The sequence below is a fragment of the Ctenopharyngodon idella genome, chromosome 21, assembly GCF_019924925.1.
Source record: "Ctenopharyngodon idella isolate HZGC_01 chromosome 21, HZGC01, whole genome shotgun sequence".
NCBI classification, from domain to species: Eukaryota; Metazoa; Chordata; class Actinopteri; order Cypriniformes; family Xenocyprididae; genus Ctenopharyngodon; species Ctenopharyngodon idella.
Window position 1 is genome coordinate 12,998,844 of NC_067240.1, and position 22,984 is coordinate 13,021,827.

The following is a 22,984-nucleotide window of genomic DNA, read 5'->3' on the forward strand; positions in this document are numbered from 1 at the left end:
TTTAGGGATGTTGTGAATGGCAGGTCATGATTGGTGCTTGAGCTGATGACTGGCTCTCACGCTGATTGACGCACATCATGTCTCACCGACCGGCGCTGTTTTGAAGCTCTCTATCCTTCTTCAGACAGTTGTGACCAGTCTATCACAAACCCTATGAGGAACATTACACTTTGATCATTACAGGTAGTGTAGTAAACTTTTCATTTCGGAGCTATGGGAATGTTAAAAAAGTGTTGATTGTCAGTGTCAGCAAAAAAAGAAAAGAAAAAGTTTTTAAGAGTTGTTGGACATCATGAATCCATTACAATCACTGCAAGTGTATGTGTGTGTGTAAATAATAAAAAAGTTATGACCAGCAGTGGTGTTTGCAGTATTAAGATGTCACTTCATACACATACAAACAACTCTCCTCATGCATTTTTAATAGTTCAACTGGGCAAGATGGCATCCCAAGGAGAAGATGGATATACTCAGAACAACATGCTGTTGTCAGGGTTGGAGTGCTATGAAGCAGCATATGTCCAGGGGCTCATGGGAGTTATCTGTCAGATCATCTTATCACACAGAGATGGACAGGACAAGATCATCCAGCTATCACCTCTAGACACAGGCTAACCCGTTGGCACAGGCTGTCTGAAAGAATTCCTGCCTTTTCCCACCAACTCAAACCACATGAAGAACCTTCACTAAGTAATACAGAGAGGAACTCACTCACAACTGAGGGAAAAGACTGGAAAACAGAGATGCTGTATACTCAAGTCGGCACACACTGTAAAAAAAAAAGAAAAAAAAAGGGGTGTTTGTAAAACTTTAAAAAGGCAACAGTTTGCACAACTTATAATTTTTATCATATATTTTACTTTAAAATGGCATATTGCCATTACTTAAAATCTGCCTTTAATTTTTACATGTATAGATAAAATATTTAAAATATACTTTCTTTATGTTGTTTCTACATCATTTTGGAGATTAAATGTGAAATAATTACAATATAAAAATATATAAAAACTTTAATGTTGGGTGTGATTAATCGTGATTAATATAGTTATTTTTTAGTTGATTAATATTATTTTGTTGCTTTGCCTGTTTTTGATTGAGGTCATTTAGCAAAGCGATGCTATTCTGATGCTTTTAATTGGTTCTCTTGTTTCAATTTGCAGTGCATCACATCTGCCAATTACATCAATCCGCTGAAAGCTTTAGGCTACAACCTGTCTGAGAGTTGCCACCATAGCGAGTGATAAAAATGTGTTCCAGTGCCGGAAATTTAAAAATCATTCAATCCAGAAATTTGTATTTAACATCAGAGCGATCTCAAAGTAAAAAGAGGTGCTAAAGTCTGATTTTGTGGTGGCTTTAAAATTAAATTATTATAATCTTAATTAAAGTGATGAAGGATTTTGAAAGTCTGACAGTAATCATTGTTGAGTACTACTTTAAGGTTAACCCTGCCTGGTTTAAATGTTTGAAAAATGATTAACAGTTGAAAACGTGTTAGAAATGTAATCAAATGTAACTGCAAATACTGTAAACAATACTGTAATAAGTACACTGTAAAGAAATAAGATAACTTGTGTTCCTGAAAGTTGGAGGTGTTAGAACTTTGAAATAGTAAATAATCAACAACAAACTACAATCAAGTAAATCTTTTTCAGTATTATTTACAGTCCACCAAATGCCATTTTACCAACACTGCAATGAACCAAAAGATGTGTTCTTCATTTCATGCAATTCATCATACGTTCTTGAGGCCCCCATACACGGACTTGTCAGTGAAGAATAAGAGAAAAGAGGCCGCGATGGGATTGAAGGGACTCTTGATGCTGAAGAGGGAAAGAGGGAAGTGCAATTTGAAATATTTGGTGGTAATCAGCTCTCTTTGATATGAAGATACCAGCATGTGGAGATTTTTTTCACATGTCTACATAGCAGCCCACTGATGGGCACTTCAGAGAGCCCACGCCGTGAACTGCAGACGTGGATCTCACTCAGTCGCATGACCTCAGTGATTTGCCCTGGCGTTTAATGAAGCCCCTCGGTCCAAAGAAAGCCGGTTCAATCGCCTCCACACCCGCTCATAAATATTTATCTCATCAGTGACAAAAGGACTTGCTCACTATCATTATGTCCTTTGTAAGTCAAATAGAAGTGGTGTGTGAGAAAGAGAGAGGCAAAAAGAGAGCAGTTCTCAACTTTTGGCATTTAGAATTGAGCAGAGAAGCGATTTCTGACCTCCAAACTAGTCGTAAATGGCATCAAAATGTATGCATGCAACTTATTATAACAAGTATATTATAATACTAATAATTAGTAACATTTACAGTGGGGACCAAAGGTATGGAGTGGGATCAATTTTCCCAATTTAATATATATATTTGGTTCTTTTAATAAGATTTGACAGCAATAACATGGAAACACCCCGACATGTAATGCACAGCTGCATTTCAATCCTTCTTACAAGGTCCAAAATCCACTGTATTGCGTAACTGATTCACAGGTCAGTTCCTCTAACCACAGCTGGACATGTAATGGAGTAAATGGCTAATTTTCACAGAAGCTCATGCCCACCGTGTCAAATTCTTTATGAGGTTTCAGAACTCATCAGAGGTATTTAATAAGAGCATTCATTAAATGGACATTAAATACTTAATAGGCATAGAATGCTGTGTGCATGGCCACTTAATCAAGGCCTAAAAAGGAAAGCAATTTCCATATTCAGAACTTATGCCCCAAGGTCACGCTATAAACCTCTCTGGAGATGTCCTGTGGCAACTGTCACAGAGGCAAGATTTCACAATGAAATTTCATCCAGCAGTGATAAAAGAGAGGATACCTTTGAAATATGAATACATCGACTGCAACTATTTTTTTTTTTTTAGAAAAGAGCATTTCAAAACTATAAAGGGCAAAATAGTCAATTAAATCATATTTATAATGCACTTTTGTTGGAGATAATAAGAATATTTGACCTGTTAAAACGCATACGCCAATTACTCACACCAGTGGATACATGAGAATACAAATCAGTTCCTGTATTTTGTTAATCAGCATGACTGTTTGACATTTTGCCTGCCCAACACACACAACCCCATGCTTCACTTTAGCACAAACACTGTAATTATTAGCAAGTGGAAAACAATTATGAAATTATTTCACAGCCTAAAGATACTAACAGAGCCACATATAGGCCAATCTGTCTAATCGTATTTGACAACAAAAGTTCACAGATGTTTTTTTTCAGTGTGCTCTTTGGCCCAAGAACATATTGAAAACTATGATGTTTGGCATATTTGCACATTGTGATCAGCAATTATACATCAAGGTGAAAGACCTGCAAAACTAAAATCCTTCTTCCCATTAAGCAAATGACAATTCTTCTTGATTGGCTGCTTATTATGCACCTAATTTGCAACTCTCCTAATTGGCTGCCCAAAGAAACACTGAAAAATGTAAATGGAATGACTAACAGGGTAACTGCTCATCACGAAATCACTTTCAAGATAATTAGGACACTTCTATCAGCCTGTTCATTGGCCCTGAAGAAAGTGTAGTTAAATCTGATATCCACTCACAGAAGAGATGATCCATTCCAACACACATTTCACTTACACTTAACTATTCTTCTTCAAAGTATTGAAATGACAATTACAATATATTTAAACCAAAATAGTTATAAAATGGATAAATTCTGAGCCGTATTCAAAGCCATAGTAAAATGCAGATACATTCACACCTATGACCATAGGTTCATTGTATAGTAATGCACCAAGATGATACATTGCTTGGCAACCATAAACTCCCACAGTTAGGATAATGATTAGGCTATACTTGGCAGTAGAATTGTTTATTTACCATTGAGCTCTACAAACTTCAATCTGTAAGTAAATCTGGAAGGCTAATTCCCATCAGGAATGTCCTATGGGTTTTTATTTACTTTCATGTTTTGTTCTACAGCTTAATTTACATCAAATGTGATTTTTAAAGCAGTTGCAAGTTTCTAACAAGTTGCTAAATAAAGACCACTCTTTTTTTTTTTTTAAATCAAGCACAAACTCATATTTTTGTGGAAGCTGTAGTCTTCATGTACTTGTTAGCAATTTACATTTTTAAAAACACACATGCAAAATTCAAGATTTGACTGCGATAATTTATGTTGTAGAACAAAATGTTAAAGTATTTTCAAGTAATGTTTACTTCTAAATCTAAAACACATTCTACAACCACATTAGAAATTCCAAAATTCTATTTTTGGGCCAATTTTAGGGATACAAGGTGAACAGTTCTTTAATAATAAATATAAATCTGTGCTAAAATCGCTGTATTACACAGCTTATTGCTTTATATAAATTGAAAAAATTAGAAATAATTTAGAACGTGTTAGAGTCTATCGAGGGAATTTATGTTTAGTATTAGTAGTATTATATTTAGTATTTATCTGAGGTCTGCATTGTAGAAATCACATAAGACAATCAGAACAAACAGTTCTCACTTGTCCTTGAACAGCAGTCAAAAAATTGTATTTACTTTTCCTGCACATGCTTTAAGGTGATGACACACGGGGCAACTTTTTGAGCAATGTTGCCAGGCAATGTTACCGAGCAATGTTGCTTGGGCACTTTCCCCTTGAGAACGAGCAACACATTTCTATCTGGATACTTTAGATCGGTCGTGGGCAATTTTTTTTTGAGATCCTCCAATCAGAATGCTAGCAGCCGATCACGTGACTGGCTTTGAGATTTCGGAAAAAAAATCAAACAAGATGGCGGCCTCTCAACGGCAGGAGAGCGAAGAAAAGGAGCGTGAACTTATATTTTTACGCTGGTAAGTTGTCATGTGTCAACCCAAAACAGGGAATGTACCTCATTTAATGCTTAAAATACCAACAGTTGTCCAAGTTAATGTAAGTAGTATTTAGCCATCGTATCATACAAAAAGGACACATTGATTGTACTGTCTGTAGTGGCGTAGACAGTAGGGCGTATAGTCTGTGAATGTAGCCTTTGACGCGATCAACCCGGGTTCGAATCCGCCTTTTGCCAAACTCGCTCTTCTCCCTTTTCCCATCACAGATCAGATCGGAAAGGCATTTATATTAATAAAGATGACGAAACTATTTGAAAAGTTGAAATAAAGTCACTCTTTTTGATATTTGGTGCTTTAAAGGGTCAAGAGAGGAACAGAGAATTTATATACATGAATTCTCAAAATGATGTAAATAAGAGCACAAAACACATTTCTGAGAGAAAGCAGGTAGCCCTGCCTCTAACAAAACCAATTCAACACTGCCATCTTCAATGAAAGAAGTTCACACATCACCAGAGGATTTTGTCAAAATTTTGTTTACCAAACCATTCAATATCACCTAAAGTCAAGCTTGATCGAGTAACCCGATTCTCGAAATGTTTTGAATATACTCACAATATGAAGAGCTATTGTGTTGGTGTTTGTACCAGCAAGTCCCAACAAACTGCTAAAGTCACTGGGATGAAGATACTCACAAACCATGTAATTGTTCTTTTCCTCTGGGGATTGGACTATTTTTAAGGTGTTACAGTCAGTGGGTTTGTGGAGCGCTTGTGATCAGGGGACCATAAACTAGCTCACACAGCTTGATACGCTGAGATTGACCAGCATCATCAATGTCTTGCCAGATCAAGCGTAAACCCAGAAAGCCCCATGAGGCTGAAAGGAGACAGGATTCAGTTGCTGTCTTTCGAGTCAAAGTGTCTCTCAGATGTGATGCACTAAGTTCATTGTGTTGACTAGATATATTGCACTGAAACAGCTTAAACAAGTTAGTAAAACCCATTTGATATATATAAACATTCATTTTCTTGAGAATTTCTGTTTTTGTTTGTTTTTTTGTTTTTTTTTGTTTTTTTTTGGGGGGGGGTTGTTTAAAAAAAACATGATTTATTTAATTTTGATTTATTTATGCACTTACTTGATCAATAAGAGTAAGAACAGTAATTTTGTGAAGTATAATTACAACATAAAATAAAAAATGTTAACCTACGAAAATGTAATTTATTCTTGTGATGGCAAAGCTGAATATTCAGCAGCCATTACTCCAGTCTTCAGTGTCACTGTCAGATAAAGGCTGCGTCCAAAATCTCAATAAGTACCTACTCAAGAGGGCTGCACGATTATGACAAAAATCATAATTGTCGATTATTCCCTTGAAATTGTATTTGCGATTATTAATTACGATTATCACAATTTACATTGAATATTATGAATAGCTTAGTAGTAGTAGTAGGAAGTAGTAGGTCATCCGGGTACTTTTTGCCTACTCTTTTATGAGTACTGTGAATTTGGACATGCTTCTTTTGTCACATACTGTTTGTCACCTACTATATATTAGGGAAGTATGTGATTTCGGATGCAGCCTTATGGACTTTTAATTCGTATTACTATGTTTTCCTGTGTTTCTGTTCATGTTTCCTTTGTTTCCTATGTTCCTGCTTCTAATTTGTTGTCATAAGTACTGATTTGGTCTCCCTTGTTATTGATTCCTTTCACCTGTGTCTTATAGTTTCTTTTGTTAGCCCTGTGTATTTAAGTCCTGTGTTTTAGGGGCTGTTTACGCGACAACATTTTCAACTAAAAACAGAACACTTTTTGTGTTTTGGCTGTTCACTAACATGACAACGGCATTTTGGGGGCCTCAAAATGCAAACTTTTGAAAACGGGTTTCAAAGTGCAAGTTTATGAAAATGATACCATTATCATCTCTGAGTAAACTATAAAAATGCAAATTTGTGAAAACGGTGATGCCAGTGTATTTCGTGTTCAGTCTTTAGATGTGTAGTAATTCTTTACAAAGTGACATCGCCAACTACTGGCCTGGCATGCATGATACAGAGGTTTTAGTTGTTTTCGTGGACACTGTCATCTGTATGCAAACAACGCAAAGGAAAACTTTTCTGTTTTTAGTACATCAATTTGTGCTTTTCCTGTTTACTACTATTTATTCTTCAGCAATCTCCTGTAAGTTTAGTTATTTTTGTTTTACACTCATCTTCGTGCATGTTGGCTACCACCACACTGTATCAGTCACATGTTCCTTCAGAAATCAATCTAATATGCTGATTGCTGCTAAAGAAACATTTCGCCACCTTGGAGTTATAAGATTCTATCTGCAATCTGAGCAGTTTTGAGATACTCCTTTGTGGATAGACCCTTTTTGTTTTCTAAAAAAAAAATCCCAAGTTGTACACAAAAAAAAAACATCACATAATGTAATTAAAGGAATAGTTCACTTTCAAATAAAAATTTCCTGATAATTTACTCACCCCCATGTCATCCAAGATGTCCATGTCCTTCTTTCTTCAGTCGAAAAGAAGGTTTTTAATGAAAACATTCCAGGATTATTCTCCATATAGTGGACTTCAATGGTCTCCAAACGGTTGAAGGTCAAAATTATTGTTTAAAGCCCTTTGAAGCTGCACTGAAACTGTAATTTTCATCAAAAACCTTAATTTCTTTTCGACTGAAGAAAGAAGGACATGGACATCTTGGATGACATGGGGGTGAGTAAATTATGAGGACATTTTTATTTGAAAGTGGACTAATCCTTTAAGTTGTCACAGAATAAGAATATGTGAATAACTCAATTTTGACAAAAATGCCTGATAGAACCTTATAATTCCAAGGTAACGAGTTATTATTATGTTGAAAACAGGATTCTTTGATGAATAGAAAGTCCAAAAGAACAGTATTTATTGAAATACAAATCCTTATACCTGTCTTAACTGTCATTTTTTATCAATTTAATCCATCCTTGCTGAATAAAAACAGAATTTTTTAATGACCCCAAACTTTTAAACAGTAGTTTTTATAAAATACAATTATTATAAAATTTATAAAAAAGAGCAAAGTTATGATGATTAACTATGAATATTATCAACATTACTTTAATAATTACCTAAATTAACAAATAAACATTCTGAAACATATAAAACCACGGTACCACTACTGCACTCACATGAGTGAATACTGATTTGCTCTTCTGTTCTTTCCCTCTGATGCACGTCACATCCACTCATCGCTTCACTGAGCGATGCAGTCAGCAGCATTCATGTACCTGAGATACAGACGCTCAAATTAACAGACCCTTAATCATTTCTCCAATGGACCACACACATCTGAGAAAAAAAAAACAAAAAAAAAAACACTGACTACAAATCACTCTCAGCCAATAAACACAGCCACAGCCTATTAGGTAGAAAAATAGATATTTTCAATGCCCAAGAGATATAATGTATATGAATTTATGAGAACTGAGGTTAAAAAATAATGTATCCCTTCCGATGCACCTCAGCCTGGCCTTTGCTCAATAAATTAGGTGGGACGACCTTCCCACAAGTGGTAGATGTTGGCACCTGGTTGGCACTCACGCACTTCCCTGCGGGGAAATCCCCACCGCCATTTTGCAGTACATTCAACTTTATTTGGACAGACACTCGACCCCTCGATTTTGACCAAAGGACCAAGTCTACTCAATATGTACACATTCAGGCAGATCCATAGACCACAATGCAACACGATTGTGACGTCACAGCAGATCGCGCCTATTATACCGCCACCCCACACAACTCTAGCATAAGATATTGGAGTTATTTTATTTTGCAGCTACATTAAGCTGACTGTTTTTTTTTTACACAGTTAGCCTATAGTTTATTGAATTGTTATCATTTTCCTTTGTATAATTTTTTATATTTTCTCTCTAACATCCCAAGCATACACACAGGCCTATAGAACGGTGAATAAAACAAATTCATAAGGAAAAAACTGTAAATAGTAAATCAGCTCCATAACAGATTCAAAGTCATTAAAAGGTTAGTTCACCCAAAAATGAAATTTATGTCATTAATTACTCACCCTCATGTCTTCTAAACCCTTAAGACCTTCGTTCATTTTCGGAACACAAATTAAGATATTTTTTATGAAATCCGTGAGGTTTCTGATCTCTTTATACACAGCAATGTCATTCCAAATTTCAAGGCCCAGAAAGGTAGTAAAGACATAGTTAAAATAGTCAACGTGACTACAGTGGTTCAACCTTAATGTTATGAAGCAACGAGAATACTTTTTGTGCGCAAAAACAAAACAAAAATAACGACTTTATTCAACAATTTCTTATCTTCCCTGTCAGTACTCTGTTGACATAGTAAACACAGTGCAGTGCTTCCGGGTTCTACGTCAGAGTGAAAGAGACGGAGGGAAGTTTGCGAGGGAAGGGCTTAAAACTTGGACTTAAACACAGCCCTAATTATTCAGTCAGAAGGCCTGTTTTATACCTGGCCACATTCACTCTGAACAACAGTTGCATGACTCACCACGCTGCCGTCATTTCTGGAAGGAAGTCCACACAGATCGCCAAGATAAAAGGCTTGAATCACTAGTGTAATTTTCTGTGCTAAAAGGGTACACAAACCCCCACATTATTCAAAAGGACACTCTTGGAAAATGTACATGCGTCACCTATACACTACATGCTTGCAACTTCCGTTCGCCACACCGATGCTTTGATAATTGCAATATGCTGCGCAAATTGTATTGTGGAGAACGGACTCCAGAGTTATGACATGACAGATAACAGAGATCATTTTCTCAATGACAGACGTACTGCACACAGCTGTTATTGTGGCGGTATGTGATGACTGCAATCAAACCGAGAGAAGACCTGTCATTTCCGACCGCTGAGGGTGCTCTTACCTTGCCCCTCGACTGATTGATGTCATCACAGACGATGATAATGAATGCCAACTAAATAACTTCAGACAAGCTCTGAAAATTCATATGATCCATTATCGGCTCCAGCAATGTGTTTTGTGTTTTGTTTTGGAGGAAAATAGACAGGAATATGAATATGATACTTTTCCGTTGCCTTTATCGACAAGACGCTTTTCTCAATTGCAATATATAATCATGAAACTTTCAAATGTCAGCCATAATATTAAAATAAGCAAAAAATTTCCAGACAAAAGGATAATTTTCCCTGCAAGAAAAAAAAGTTACAGTAACTCTTTTAAACCTAAAAGTTCAAAGAGACTTCTGAAATTGCTGTTCCACAAATTATAAGAGTAAAATAGACAGAGGATACCTTTGGGAAACAATAAGGCAAATTATAGATTGTTAAAAATCTTAAATGAGATTTCTGTGTCATTTCTCAGCAGGCTTTTCAAACATGTTGTATTTTCAGCGTTTGACGTAAGCATTGCCCCATAACTTGAGGACAAGAGGCTTTGTTGGATTTAACTCTAAATTTAAGACTGTCACTGGCAATCACAGTGAAATTTGTTGACAAGCAGAAATAGATACAGCTCTGTAGCATGAAAACCAGACTGACAGTTTATCCAAGAAAGCCTAATTCATCTCTCATAAGCCTCTTCCACTCAAAAGAGTGTTTATTTCTTTATTTATTCCCACATTCAACAGTAGAACTATTTGGGTCCAAAGCTGCGGTGTGGTGGTGCAAAATAAGAGATAAGGCACCATGCTGATGTATCACACACTTCTCACCAACACACTTGAACCTTCAGAAAGTAAACCCTGTTATCTTTCAAACATTCATGCCGCTTTTGAGTACAGAAAAGTAACCTCAATTTACGCACTGGGCCTAAAGATATTTGTTCGGACGTGACATAAGGGTTCTTGAAATCTTTGATTTTAAACATCATAGGAAGGTTGGTGAGAGAAGAGTTCCAATTTGTGTAGAAGTACAGCTTTTAAATAAAAAGGAACTGCCTTTGATCTTAAAAATAACCCAAACACTTTCATCTATGGGATGTGGTTGAAATCCATAACTTTTGTTTACATGTGTCACCCATTTCTGTAGCTCAAAGTTAAATGTTATGAAATTGCCAATCGGATTTAGATTGTGGGATCTTTTGAGAAAGCTGGCAATTCTAGATCAGAGGGTTTTAAACCTTTTAATGCCACCAACCCTGCCCTTATAGGATGATAAAGTCTTTTACACTATTAAAAAAACTTTTCTATTTCAAATAAATGTTGTTCTTTTGAACTTTCTATTTATCAAAGAATACTGAAAAAGACAGCAAAATCAGCATATTAGAATGATTACTGAAGGATCATGTGACTGAAGACTGGAGTAATGATGCTGGAAATTCAGCTTTGCCATTACAGGAATACTTTACATTTTTAAATATAACAGTTATTTTAAATTGTAATAATATTTCACAATATTATTGTTTTTACTGTATTAATCAAGCCTTGGTGAGGATAAGAGACTTCTTTAGAAAACATTAAAACATCTTACTGCGCCCCAAAATTTTTGAACAGTAGTGAATACAGTAAACCAAAAAGAGAAAATATTATAAATATGCTTAAAATAATATCTGTAAAATATTTACTTATATAAAGTTGGCACTGAATCTTTCTTTGCCCACCATGAGAGTACTGTTAGATGTATAAACCTAAGGAGAAAACTAACAAAACTATGGCTGTCAATATTATAAATATTCATAATTAATAAATTAAATTTGATTCATCTCATGGCAATTTTATTAAATTACATTTTTACATTATTTTCCCTGAACCTTTGCACAGGCATCCCCTCATTTGAAAATCTCTGCAGAATTTCAACAGGATTTATTTCTGATCCTAACAACCATGGCTATTTTTCCAAAAACAGCTAAACACAGCCAAATTGTGGCATTACTCTGAATCAAGGAACAGCACAGAAATGCAGCAGCAGTATTTTGAAGTGAGCATTTTGGCCACATTTATAAAATAAAATAAAAAATAAATAAATACTCATTATCCTGTCCTGGAGGCAAATGCTCCATTTCTGTCAATTCCAGCTGCCCTGAAAATCTTGATGTTTACCGTGGCAGATTCAAAGTGGCACATGGCTGGCTGTAGAAGAGAGAAAAGGATAATATTACCGACCATAATAGTGCAGACTAAAGTAAAGATCGAATGTATTTAGTCCGCTATCTAATAAAAGCATTGAGAAAGGATCATCTGTGACCCACACCAACATTAAAGATGCATGAAAGTGGATTCAATAACTGGCTGGAAACCAGCTAGCATTTAGCTAATATAATAATTATAAAAGAAATCTTACATATCTATTGTGCTTTCTCAGCAAGAGTTAAAGTTTCGTTAGATGGATCCATGTAAGATTATTATTCTGGATTCTGAACCTAAAGCCACATTGACCTGTCCATGGTCAAAATGAAATCAAAGAGTCCGGAGCACATTGTGGTGTGGGATTCAAGCCCCTAACAACAATGATCTTTGTCAGCATACAGTCCTGCCTCCAATGCTGAGAAAAAAAAAACCCCTTTCCTACTTTCTGAGCAATTTCATTGCCTTCGTGTCCCTGCAATTTCTGCTATCAGACTGACAGAAAAAAAGCCATTCCTAGCGAACAATGTCAGGACTGTGGTTTAATGAGAGACGCTGATTCATCTATGGATTCCTGGCAGTGCAACCAAATTAAAAAGAGATAGCTTTGTAGGTGCTTAAAGTCTATCTGTTTATCTCGTATACTGAGATATCTGTAGACACATGACATCCAGCCAGCATTGAAAGTGTCAAGTCTGGCTAGAATTAGCAAATAATAATAATAAAGACTCACATTATCTGCTCTTTGATAATGAGATGTTTATTAAACCAAAACAATATTGTTTGCAGCAAAGCATAAGTTACACTCTGTTTTTGTGATGCATATCTATTTATCATCGCATATTCATTCAAAGGTGTGCAGTCAGTCTGTTGACAGAGTGATCTCTCCAGCTGCTGTAAAGGCAGAGACAACGTCTGCCTGAATCTTAATCAAATAGCACCATCTCACTGGATTTAAGTTGGTATCAAAGGCTTATTTCAAATGCAGGTGCTTCGCTGGACAGAGGGTAATTATCCCCATTATTCAAATGACACAAAGGCGGCCCTTTCATATTTCATGGCCTTTTTGTTTTGTTGCCGTCCCTAACGCAAGTGTGCACTTTTCTTACAGCGCCACACAAAAGGCTTGATTCTGTTTTCCTTCTCCATGCTCCCTTTTTTTCCCCTACCGGAGAGGCCTAAGGTCTCTGTTTTGCAAACCGATTCACAGCAATCAGGGTCCCTGGCGATTAATTAGGCTGTCTGCCCAAAGCAAGGCGTGCCTGTCACAGCAGGTCAGTATCACCTAGTTCTGAAGCATCCATATCATACCACGCATACACAATCAGTCAAAAACAACCACACTGATCTCTTGATATATAGCAAAAATGAGCAACAGGCTGCTAAACAGCTATCTTTGATGGATGGATGGATGGATGGATGGATGGACAAATGCATGGCAGAAAAAGAGCGAAAGACAGCTAGAAAGCTAGCTAGACAGACAGACAGACAGATAGATAAATAGATAGATAGACAGATAGATATTCATATACGGGTCAAACAAAGATATGACACCCCAAGTATGTAAGGTAGTACAACTAGATCACTTTTATTGAATCCAAAAGGTTTTAATTATATTTTGCTACATATAAATGTATTTTAAAGATTCTGAAGTGTCAAAAGGTCACTTGGTTTAGCCGTCCAAAGGCTAATATAGCCATTTATTTGAAAACAAAAATTTTGAAAAATTCATGTTGCTTCACTTGCTCATACGCATGTCCCGAAACATCAGGTCATTCGGTACAACTGCTATAAAACAAGGAAATTATTGTAATATTTTAAAACCTTGTACTAAATATAAAATGCTTGATTGTACTTTTGCTAGCTAGTTAGATAACAGCCTGTTAGCACTGTTTGAAAATATCGTCATTCGGTATAACCAAAAGTGTAATTCGGTAAAACCAAAATTTTGGTTAAACCGAATGACTTTTTTGGTGACAAATTTTGTCCATCTTGTAAAAAATGATAAAAGCAGTGTTAATCGATTATAAAACCACATAATCTCATTGTTAACACTTAAATAACTTCAAAATTAATTAGGTCTCCATTGTGTTTTTTTACACTTTTAAAAAATTTTTCGTCATTGACCCATACACAAAAATTAACAATTATTTTAGGCCACAATTCACAAACTTTAAAGTGCAATGGACAATGAATGTATAAGATCTAACACTTAGCATTAAATGGCTGAGTATGTGGGAGGAAAGCTCAGTGCCAATTTCTGTCTTGTTTATCAGTGTTACTATGTGTGAGATTGCCACTGACATTCACAGCTGGTCTGCTTCAATTCTGTGACGAGAAACAGTGTGTGTGTGTGTGTGTGTGTGTCTCTCAGCGGCATATGGTTCCATCCGTCCTATGAATCTCACCTGAGCACTCAGAATCAGCACAAAGCTTGTCAACACATCACACGGGCACTGTCAGGAGAAATGAGAGATGCAAGGATGAACAGTCGATATTTTAGTTGCCTACAGAGAGAATTTTTGAGCTTTATCACTTGGATTACGATTTGGCAAATCACTCGAGAGTTAAGGTAGCGTTGAAGAAGAAAAGGTGAAGCTTTGAAGGCAGCGCCCCCTGTTGTATAAACTGCTTCAATACATGTGGAAGGAAAGAAAGAAAGAAAGAAAGAAAGAAAGAAAGAAAGAAAGAAGTGACTTTACATTGACGTCTACCATGTCCGTATGAGTAGACCTGGCCTATTCCGTAGGCTAAGCTACTGAAATAGGCCTACATAATTCTTATTACACATTGTAGGCTAATTTCTCAATTCAATAAATGATTATTTTCATAAATGATTCCAAAATGAAAACCTTACCAAAACATGACTGGAAATATTCGGACGTGTTCAGAATCAGATTATTATTTTCGGTCTGAAGTTAACACATTGAACATTTCATTGGTCATATGGTAGGCTACCATAAGGTCGCGAATTGCTAATGATGTCTATGAATACAAAAATACTATTTTTCCAAAAAAAAAAAAAAAAGCTTACTAAAAGTAAGGATTGTAATACCTATATTGTTTGCAATTTAATTGATCACATAGCCTATAGGCCTTAACCTTGCTAACCTGGAGTCGGTAAACATCTACAAGACTTGTCATAACAGGCTAATTTGTAAAGTCAAGCATCCAAATGATGCGGTAACATGTCATAAAATGTTGCTGTTACAATAATGTGGAGATTTCCAATGACATAATTACTATTTATGTTCTTCTGATAGAATGAAAAGACATAGAAACAAAATTACTTCCCCTATTTTCATTCAAACTAAGAAATAATCCAGCAGTCGGGGTGTTTTTCTCCTTTTAATCAAACTGACATTGATGAACAAATGTAGTCCACTAATATTATTGTTTAAGTACACTTTCAAAAGGACCTTCAATACACAGTACTCGAGGAGAAGAATTAATGTTTTCACACCTTTTGACGCACAAAAGACTGCTGGTTTCGATACACGACGACCCAGGGACATGTATCCCTTTATGGATCACAAGGACACTTCAAAGACCCAAAAGACCTCACAGACCATCAAAAGACTTCAAGTTTCTATAAGTGAACTTAGATGGCCTGGCAGCACTCATGACATTCACTTTCCAGAGGACGGTGTAGGAGAAGGATCTCAGAGACAGTAGGCTCTTCTGCGTGGTGGATTATAACCAAGATTTGACATGAGGCGGTTTATCTGCGGGGTCCTGAGCGCAGTTCTCGCGCTGTGGGTCAGTCTGGTGAACTCCACGGCGTCGTTTCCTGGATTCCACGAGGCGCTCAGGAATAGGATGCGAGCACCTGGCAAGAGCAACGGAGGTCAGGCGGGTCATAGCCGACACACCAACAGATATCCGCTCTACATGATGCACCTCTACCGGACCTTTCTGACCGGAGACGACAAACATATCAGCCATGAAAATCCAACTCTTTACGAGTCCGATTCGGTCTTGAGTCTCGTCGCCAAAAGTGAGTATAATTATTTTATTATTATTATTATTTTTTTTTTTTTTTTAAATGAATTTTAAACATAGTATTTATATATTATACTTGAACATTATACGTTTTAAAATAGCTTGACGATATTTTTCATTCAGCGGTGAAACATTTATGTAACGTAGCCTAGTCTTTCGCTAAACGGAAAATCTTTGTATGCTTCCTACAGAACTCGTGTTTTATCTATCTCCACGAGTAAAATAATGAAATAATTAAAATTTAAAACAATACTTCATGGACAATTATTTATTTATTTCGAAAGCAGCTGTGCGGCAATATGTAAAATCAACCGTCAGTCATTATCGCAAAACAAATCTCCTCAGGTTGTTACAAGACCCCCTGGGAAAAATTAGTTAGGTAGTAGTTTAGCTGGTTCTAGGCTATTAGCCAAGTCATGTATTATGCTTATTAGTTAGCGTGTGTATTAGCTGCAAGACGTCTGTTTCAAAGTGGCTTGGGCAGCAATACACATCTCAACAATAAGAACATTCTACTTTATTAATTGCTTGTCCTGAATGTACCCATGTGTGAAAACATCCTTTAAGATAATTAAGCACCACTCGTTCTAGACTGTTTAACTGTCTGTCCCTTGACCAGTAACTAATTTCTTGTCCAAATATTTTTCAGGTTGCCATCAGGTTGGTGATAAATTAGCCGTGACATTTGACATGTCCTCCATATCGGCAAGCGACGACGTCCAGCGATCTGAACTTCGCATTCGCCTTCCAGAATTCACCTCTGAGATAGCAGTGGATATCTATCACGCATCCAAACAAGAGTGTGACCGAAGCCCCTGTGACGAAGTACGGCTTCACCTGGGGAGTGTGAAAGCCAACCCAAGTGACCCAGGCTCCCATTCCTCCTGGAGGATCTTTAACATCACAGCGCTGCTCAAGTACTGGTTGCACCAGGGTGAGAGCGTTTCCTCAGAGGAACCCATCCAGATGTCTTCAAGTGCTGAGAAAGAGGGGCACGAGAGCGTCCCGCATCCTACAGCTAACAGGGTCATGATGGTGGTTTACTCCAAGCAGAACCAAGCAAAGACGTCCACCCTCATCCAGACTGCCGAGCACTCGAAGTATGTCGCTCTGGACCGGGCCGGTGGTGGAGGTGAACCTGTGCCTCGGCGTCACAGGAGGAACCACAGAACTGACGACAGAGTGCGAGATGCAGCAGCTAGCATGATTCCAGGTGTTTCACAAGAAGGCGGCGAGAAGAAATCTCTCTGCAGGAAGGTAGATATGTGGGTGGACTTCGATCAGATAGGCTGGAGCGATTGGATTGTTTATCCGAAGCGCTACAATGCCTATCGATGTGAAGGTAGCTGCCCTACACCTGTAGATGAGACCTTTACTCCAACCAACCATGCCTACATGCAAGTAAGAATCTTTTTAAACTTTTGATATAGTTGTAATTATTACTTTAAAGCATTTTCTGTTTTCTGCTACACTGACTCTAATGTTTGTCGTCTTCTCATTTGCAGAGTCTTTTGAAGCTGCACCACCCAGACCGCGTCCCATGCTTGTCCTGCGTACCCACCCGTCTGGCTCCTCTCTCCATGCTCTACTATGAGAACGGCAAGATGGTCATGAGACACCATGAAGGGATGGTTGTAGGAGAATGTGGCTGCCACTGAGACTCCAAACCCCAAATGAACTCAACACTAGCACTTTGGATATGGTCCTCAAACCCAGAAAAATATATTTAAGCACGAATGAATATAAATTGTTTTCAATTGTACAGTATTTTCTCTTGGAATAATTGAAGTATCCTGCACTGAGGCACCTGGATTACTTGATGCTATTTTTGAAAGCTTTGCATGTTGACCTAATTTGTAAATAGTAGAGTATGTAAATTACCAAATGTAATAAAATGTTTTCATAATGGTTATCAATGTATTTTGTGTCTTTTGAGTTTGAAAATCATCAGCAGAAAATGAATAAGCCAAACACTTGTTAATTCTCTGATGTTTATTGATTTTTTTTTTTATGCTTAAATGTCTCTTCAGGAATATCAGGGCATTTTAGAGAACTTTACAGCAAAAAAGAAAAAAAAAAAAGAAGGCATTTTACATTCTGTTGAATGACACTTTAGGTGAAAATACTCCTCGGGATAAACAAAATTTGGATTTTACCATTACAAAAAGTATCAATGCCAGATGGAAAGTGGTCAAACTCAGGTATCACGATATGATAAATTTATAGGAATTGGCATCTTGATTGACTCTTTGAAAACCACCAAGAAGAGAACTGTTGCTCCCCCTACTGACCATTCTGCAAAACTACACAAACAAATCTGTACCAAACATAATGTCACATGGTGGCCTGTGAGATGTCTCCCATGTGTTAGGCAGAAGAAGAGTGCTTGGGATGCACTATCTGACATCTTAGATAGTGGCTCTTTCAGGCACAACAGTGTTAGCTGATGTTGAGAATCTAAAGTAATGGCTTTGTGCGCGTCTTGAGCGACAGCATCAGTACAGGAAAGGAAAATATTATTTGAACAGTAGATAAATGAAAAAAATAAAGACAGATGACATGGAAGGAGAAGTCTTCTGTGCATTTATCCTCTCAGGGAACAGTTATCATCACAGTAATATTTGCCTCCTTCGTGTGGCAGGTCCTCCATTGTAGTTAGATATCCATTTCAAACTGGGCATCCTCCCCTTCAAATCACAAAACAAAATTAATATTTTTTGAATGTATGTTTAACCCTATAAAGCCTACTGTATCATATTTGATGAACAAAAATTTCTCTAAAAATCCTCTAAATTATCAACACGATCAAAACTTTGCTGAAAAACCTGCTGTACACGATGTACTACATGCCTTCTGTTGTCTGATAGTTTATACTTTTTAAGCAAGCAAACGGACGTTTACACATCTTTTTGCGAGACGCAAGTAAACGCAAGAATAACTTTTATATTATTAGTAATATTTCAAAATGAACACTTACTGGACTAAAGCAACTTAGGTTTACTTGATTATTCATACTTGTTAAAATGAGAGTATGATACATCAGCCTTTTGAGGAACATTTAATTGAAAAATCATTGTTGTATAGCTTCGCATTATATGTTTTGCCCCCAAAAATACAAACTACAGCTTTGATCATAAAGCTAAGCATTTAAATATCATATTACAAAAATATATTATTGGGAGATAGAGTGTCAACTAATAGTTATATGCACTTTATGTAAGCAGTCTGCAATACAGTTATAAAGATCTAATTTATTTACATTACAAGCTATCAAAATTTCATTTTTGAGCATACAAATATCAGCAACTGCACCAAATGGCATTTTGCTCAGTTTGTGTTTTTGAAAGAAACTGAGGTGAGTGTGAGCTCCATATTTTCCTATATTATTTTCCATAAAAGCCTGATGTATCTCAACAAAAAAGCACATATGCAAATGTTTTTTTTTTTTTTTTAAAGATTGTGTCTAAGAATACAATAAAATGCTTCATTTCCTGATTATTATATGTCAGTCTTTACAGGATTAATAACTTTTAACTTTTCAGAGCAGATCTGAAAGTTGTTTTTACCTGCGCTCTTGTCCGCTGGGGGGCTGATGCGGTTATTATTGACAGTCTGTTTGGGGTGGGCCTTGTCATTATTCATGGTGACTGAAGGAGGACTGGTCACCCCCGGAATGTCAGGGAGGCAGCAGGGTGGTGTGCGTGCCAACGGGGAGCTGCGACAGTCCAGCAGGAACTTTCGGTCATAGATGATCCGGGTGCCTATATATAATTTAGTAATCACATCAAATACATCTGAGGTTAAGTTGTGTTAAGGAAACGATGGTCTTATATCAGGGTACAAGAGCAGAGTTAACCAACAAGCCTGTGAAAATATGGAGACCAGCCAGGTGCGTTTGGGCTGTGCCATGTTAGTGCTGTGAGCTGCATGTTTAAACATGTCCCTATGACGGTGCATTTTACAACATTCAACAGTTGCATTACTAATGGCTGAGCCTCGTAAAGCATCAATGTTTGACAAACTATTTTTCATGACATTTTATCCTTATCAGAATTGTGTTAAAAAGAAAAGCACAAGCCAACCAGCTGAAATGAAGCAGAGAACACACTATCAGTTCTCCTCGTATCAGCCCTGTTCACCCTAATGTGAACCTTCACACACAAACATCCTTGAACTACATTCACTCAGTGAGGTAAAGCTAAAGAGTGCATTATAGCTGCAGCCAGAAACACCTGTAAACATAACACATAGGTTTATGCATAGAAATCAAGCTTGTACACCAATGAAAACACAAATGATAAACATGACACACTTTGAACCATTAAAGTCACATGACATGAAAATTCCCCAGGGCAATATATCACACACCTAATTCATTACATCATGGCTCAAATGATGATGTGGACAAACAAACAGTGATTGATACACGGTTTACAATGACAAGAGCAGCTGCCCTTATGAGCTAGAAAAGAAGAAGTGCTGTGCACATTGGGAAACCAACAAAGTCACATGCCTCGAGTGCTGTCACATCCTCTTCTGTGGACTGTTTACAATCTCGGTTATCTGAAAAATCCACAAACTAATGTACATATTAAACTATAATTCCAGGAAGAAAAAAAAAACAGAATGTATGTTTAAAATTCTCAGTTTCACAATTATTCAAGAGCCTAAAACACTATGCCAGCATGTCCAAAATCCACTTGAAGGTCGTTCAAGGCCATTATGTGATCTTTGTTGATGTCATAAATGAAACAGTTTCATTTTTAGTTTTTTTTTTTTCATTCGACAATTTAGAATTTATAGTTATTTGAATTAATATTTTAAATTAACCAATCCCCGTTTCTACGTTCCTAATTTTATATTTTAAACATTTTATAACAATATTCCTGCAATTGTAACGTCTGAGAAGACCTGCAGAACATTGTTTAGCAAGATTCAAGGGCTGCAGTCGTGTCAATAAAACAATATACTTCTCATCGTGAAGATAACATTCATTCATTCATTTATTACCCGTTCAAATGTACATTTAAAAGGCAAACAATACAAGAAAAACAGGCTGAAGCATTATGAGCACGCGCACCGCAGTCTGTCAAGCACAAAGACAATGCGAGCGGTGCACGAGCTCTGGGATGCATCGCTATGTCGCGGTCAAAACAAAAACAAAGCCTGCACTGCGACAGCTGCGAACGCTTCCAAACTATTCATCTGCAAGTTCGTGACATTTACCTCCAGGAGTCGTGCTAAAAAGGGTCCCTCCGGGCGTTGTAGAGTAATCATGAGGCATATGGGCCGCATCGTTGATTGTGATTCGTCTGGTGGTCGGAATTGCCTGACTGGTGGTCTTCTGACTGCCCATGGACATTTTTCAACACTGTTGCAACCACAAACTCAGCCAGCTGCCTTAATCAAATAGTGTCTTTGCACCTTGAAGCAAAAGAAAAAAACAATTTAGCACGACTGGGAAAATGTACATGTCAGCAGCAGTTCAATATCAAGTTATTTTCTCCAATTATTTACCTTGTCCGTTTGTGGCAAACTTGACTACATACAAAAATAAATAATACTAAATATCTGAGCCTGTATAACACTTCATTCACACACTCACACGCAAACTAGCTAAATGCTAGGCTTCTCCGCGACCACGTTTTCTCTCTCACTCCCTCATGCACACACCACGCACTCAACAAAACATGAGCAGGAAAGGGCTATTTAAAACGGAGAGTTGATGCAATGGCGCCCCCACTGGTATGCGTTAGTACTGCAAGAGGGCGATGGGAAATGTAGTTTTTCCGATGTTTACAGGAGTTGTTTTCGTCACACTGATTCAGGGACAAAAAACTACTTGCCAATCGTTTATTTTTCCTTTAATTGCAACGTTTCCATTGACATTAATCAGAGATGATCACTAGAATGTGACTGACTGTCAAAACATTCTTAAGACATTCATTTATTTTCTCTTTATCAAATTATATAGTTTAAAAAATTCTTAATTTCTTTATTTTAAAAAGACAGAATCAGAATAACAAAATGGGGTAACGCAGACTACGTCTTCAATACATGTGTGTCAAATTTAAGACCATAAAAAGTCTTTTTGGGGACAGAAAAACAGAAATCGTGATATGGCTTAATGTGATGATTAAACTTCAAAAGGTGATTATTTAATTGAGAGCGCTGTATGATTCAAAGTAAAAACACGACGTGTTCACGGTGTCAGAGTAGTTCACATCGATGAATACATTTATGCCAAACGATTGCTTTGATCTACTGATGATGAATTATGGCAGTTTTTCCTTTATATCATATGTAGCGCCACCTACTGCCAGAGGGTGAAATTTATATATATATATGGGGGTTTTTTTGTCCAAAGGCCTTAATAATAATAAAAACAAAGATATGACATCCAAAGTATGTAAGGAAGTTCAACTTCATCTATTTTATTGAATCCAAAAGGTTTTAATTATAGTTTGCTACATATAAAGGTATTTTAAAGATTTTGAAATATCAAAAGGTCATTTGGTTTAACCGTCCAAAGGCCAATACAGCCATTTAATTTGAGACTAAAATATCTTAAAATGTAATAAATGTATATATTTTTTACTCTGGCATGATTTGATAACATCATATATCAACATAATGCAAAATAGTATTAAAATTATGTGTAGAAGTCGTTGCTTTGTTATGAGAAAGAATGTCTGGAAAAACGAATTTCATTGATGTCATTCGGAGTAACCAATATAAAGGGGCCATTTTGGTTAAAGTCATGCGGTCAATATCATGTGACAGGATGTGACATCATTCAGACACCTGCAAAGGACCACATAGTCATGAAGCAAAGTAATTAACTCTCTCTTAACTATTTGAAAAATTCATGTTGCTTCACTTGCTCATATGCATGTCCCGAAACATCAGGTCATTCGGTACAACCGCTATAAAACATGGAAAATGTTGTAATATTTTAAAAACTTGTACTAAATATAAAAATGTTTGATTGTCCTTTTGCTAGCTAGCTAGATATCAGCCTTTGTTTGAAAATATCGTCATTCGGTATAACCAAGAGTGTCATTCGGTAAAACCAAAAGAAATTTTGGTTAAACCGAATGACTTT

At 36.7% G+C, this 22,984-nt stretch overlaps 2 protein-coding genes across 2 annotated transcripts; one reads left to right on the forward strand and one right to left on the reverse strand.

Annotated features, from left to right (window-relative positions):
• The first annotated feature begins 14,130 nt into the window (after positions 1-14,130).
• On the forward strand, positions 14,131-18,174 carry ndr1 (nodal-related 1). The gene is made up of 3 exons (XM_051877773.1): positions 14,131-15,874; positions 16,529-17,280; positions 17,385-18,174. Exons 1-3 carry the CDS (start codon positions 15,589-15,591, stop codon positions 17,535-17,537), a joined length of 1,191 nt encoding a protein of 396 aa, XP_051733733.1. The 5' UTR covers positions 14,131-15,588; the 3' UTR covers positions 17,538-18,174.
• eif4ebp1 (eukaryotic translation initiation factor 4E binding protein 1) lies at positions 17,854-21,592 on the reverse strand. The gene is made up of 4 exons (XM_051877810.1): positions 21,397-21,592; positions 21,106-21,303; positions 19,446-19,640; positions 17,854-18,566 (listed from the first exon to the last, which is right to left on the reverse strand). The coding sequence occupies exons 2-4, from the start codon at positions 21,239-21,241 to the stop codon at positions 18,535-18,537; spliced, it is 363 nt and encodes a 120-aa protein (XP_051733770.1). The 5' UTR covers positions 21,242-21,303; positions 21,397-21,592; the 3' UTR covers positions 17,854-18,534.
• Positions 21,593-22,984: the final 1,392 nt, after the last annotated feature.

Bases quoted from the DNA above. Each gene is read 5' to 3' on its own strand.
- ndr1 (XM_051877773.1), top strand. From the start codon at position 15,589: ATGAGGCGGTTTATCTGCGGGGTCCTGAGCGCAGTTCTCGCGCTGTGG. The intron at 15,875-16,528 runs GTGAGTATAATT...AATATTTTTCAG, and splicing joins CTTGAGTCTCGTCGCCAAAA to GTTGCCATCAGGTTGGTGAT. The intron at 17,281-17,384 runs GTAAGAATCTTT...TCTCATTTGCAG, and splicing joins CCAACCATGCCTACATGCAA to AGTCTTTTGAAGCTGCACCA.
- eif4ebp1 (XM_051877810.1), bottom strand. From the start codon at position 21,241: ATGTCCATGGGCAGTCAGAAGACCACCAGTCAGGCAATTCCGACCACC. The intron at 19,641-21,105 runs GTAAATGTCACG...AATTATATATAG, and splicing joins TTTTAGCACGACTCCTGGAG to GCACCCGGATCATCTATGAC. The intron at 18,567-19,445 runs GTAAAAACAACT...TGTGATTTGAAG, and splicing joins CCCAGCGGACAAGAGCGCAG to GGGAGGATGCCCAGTTTGAA.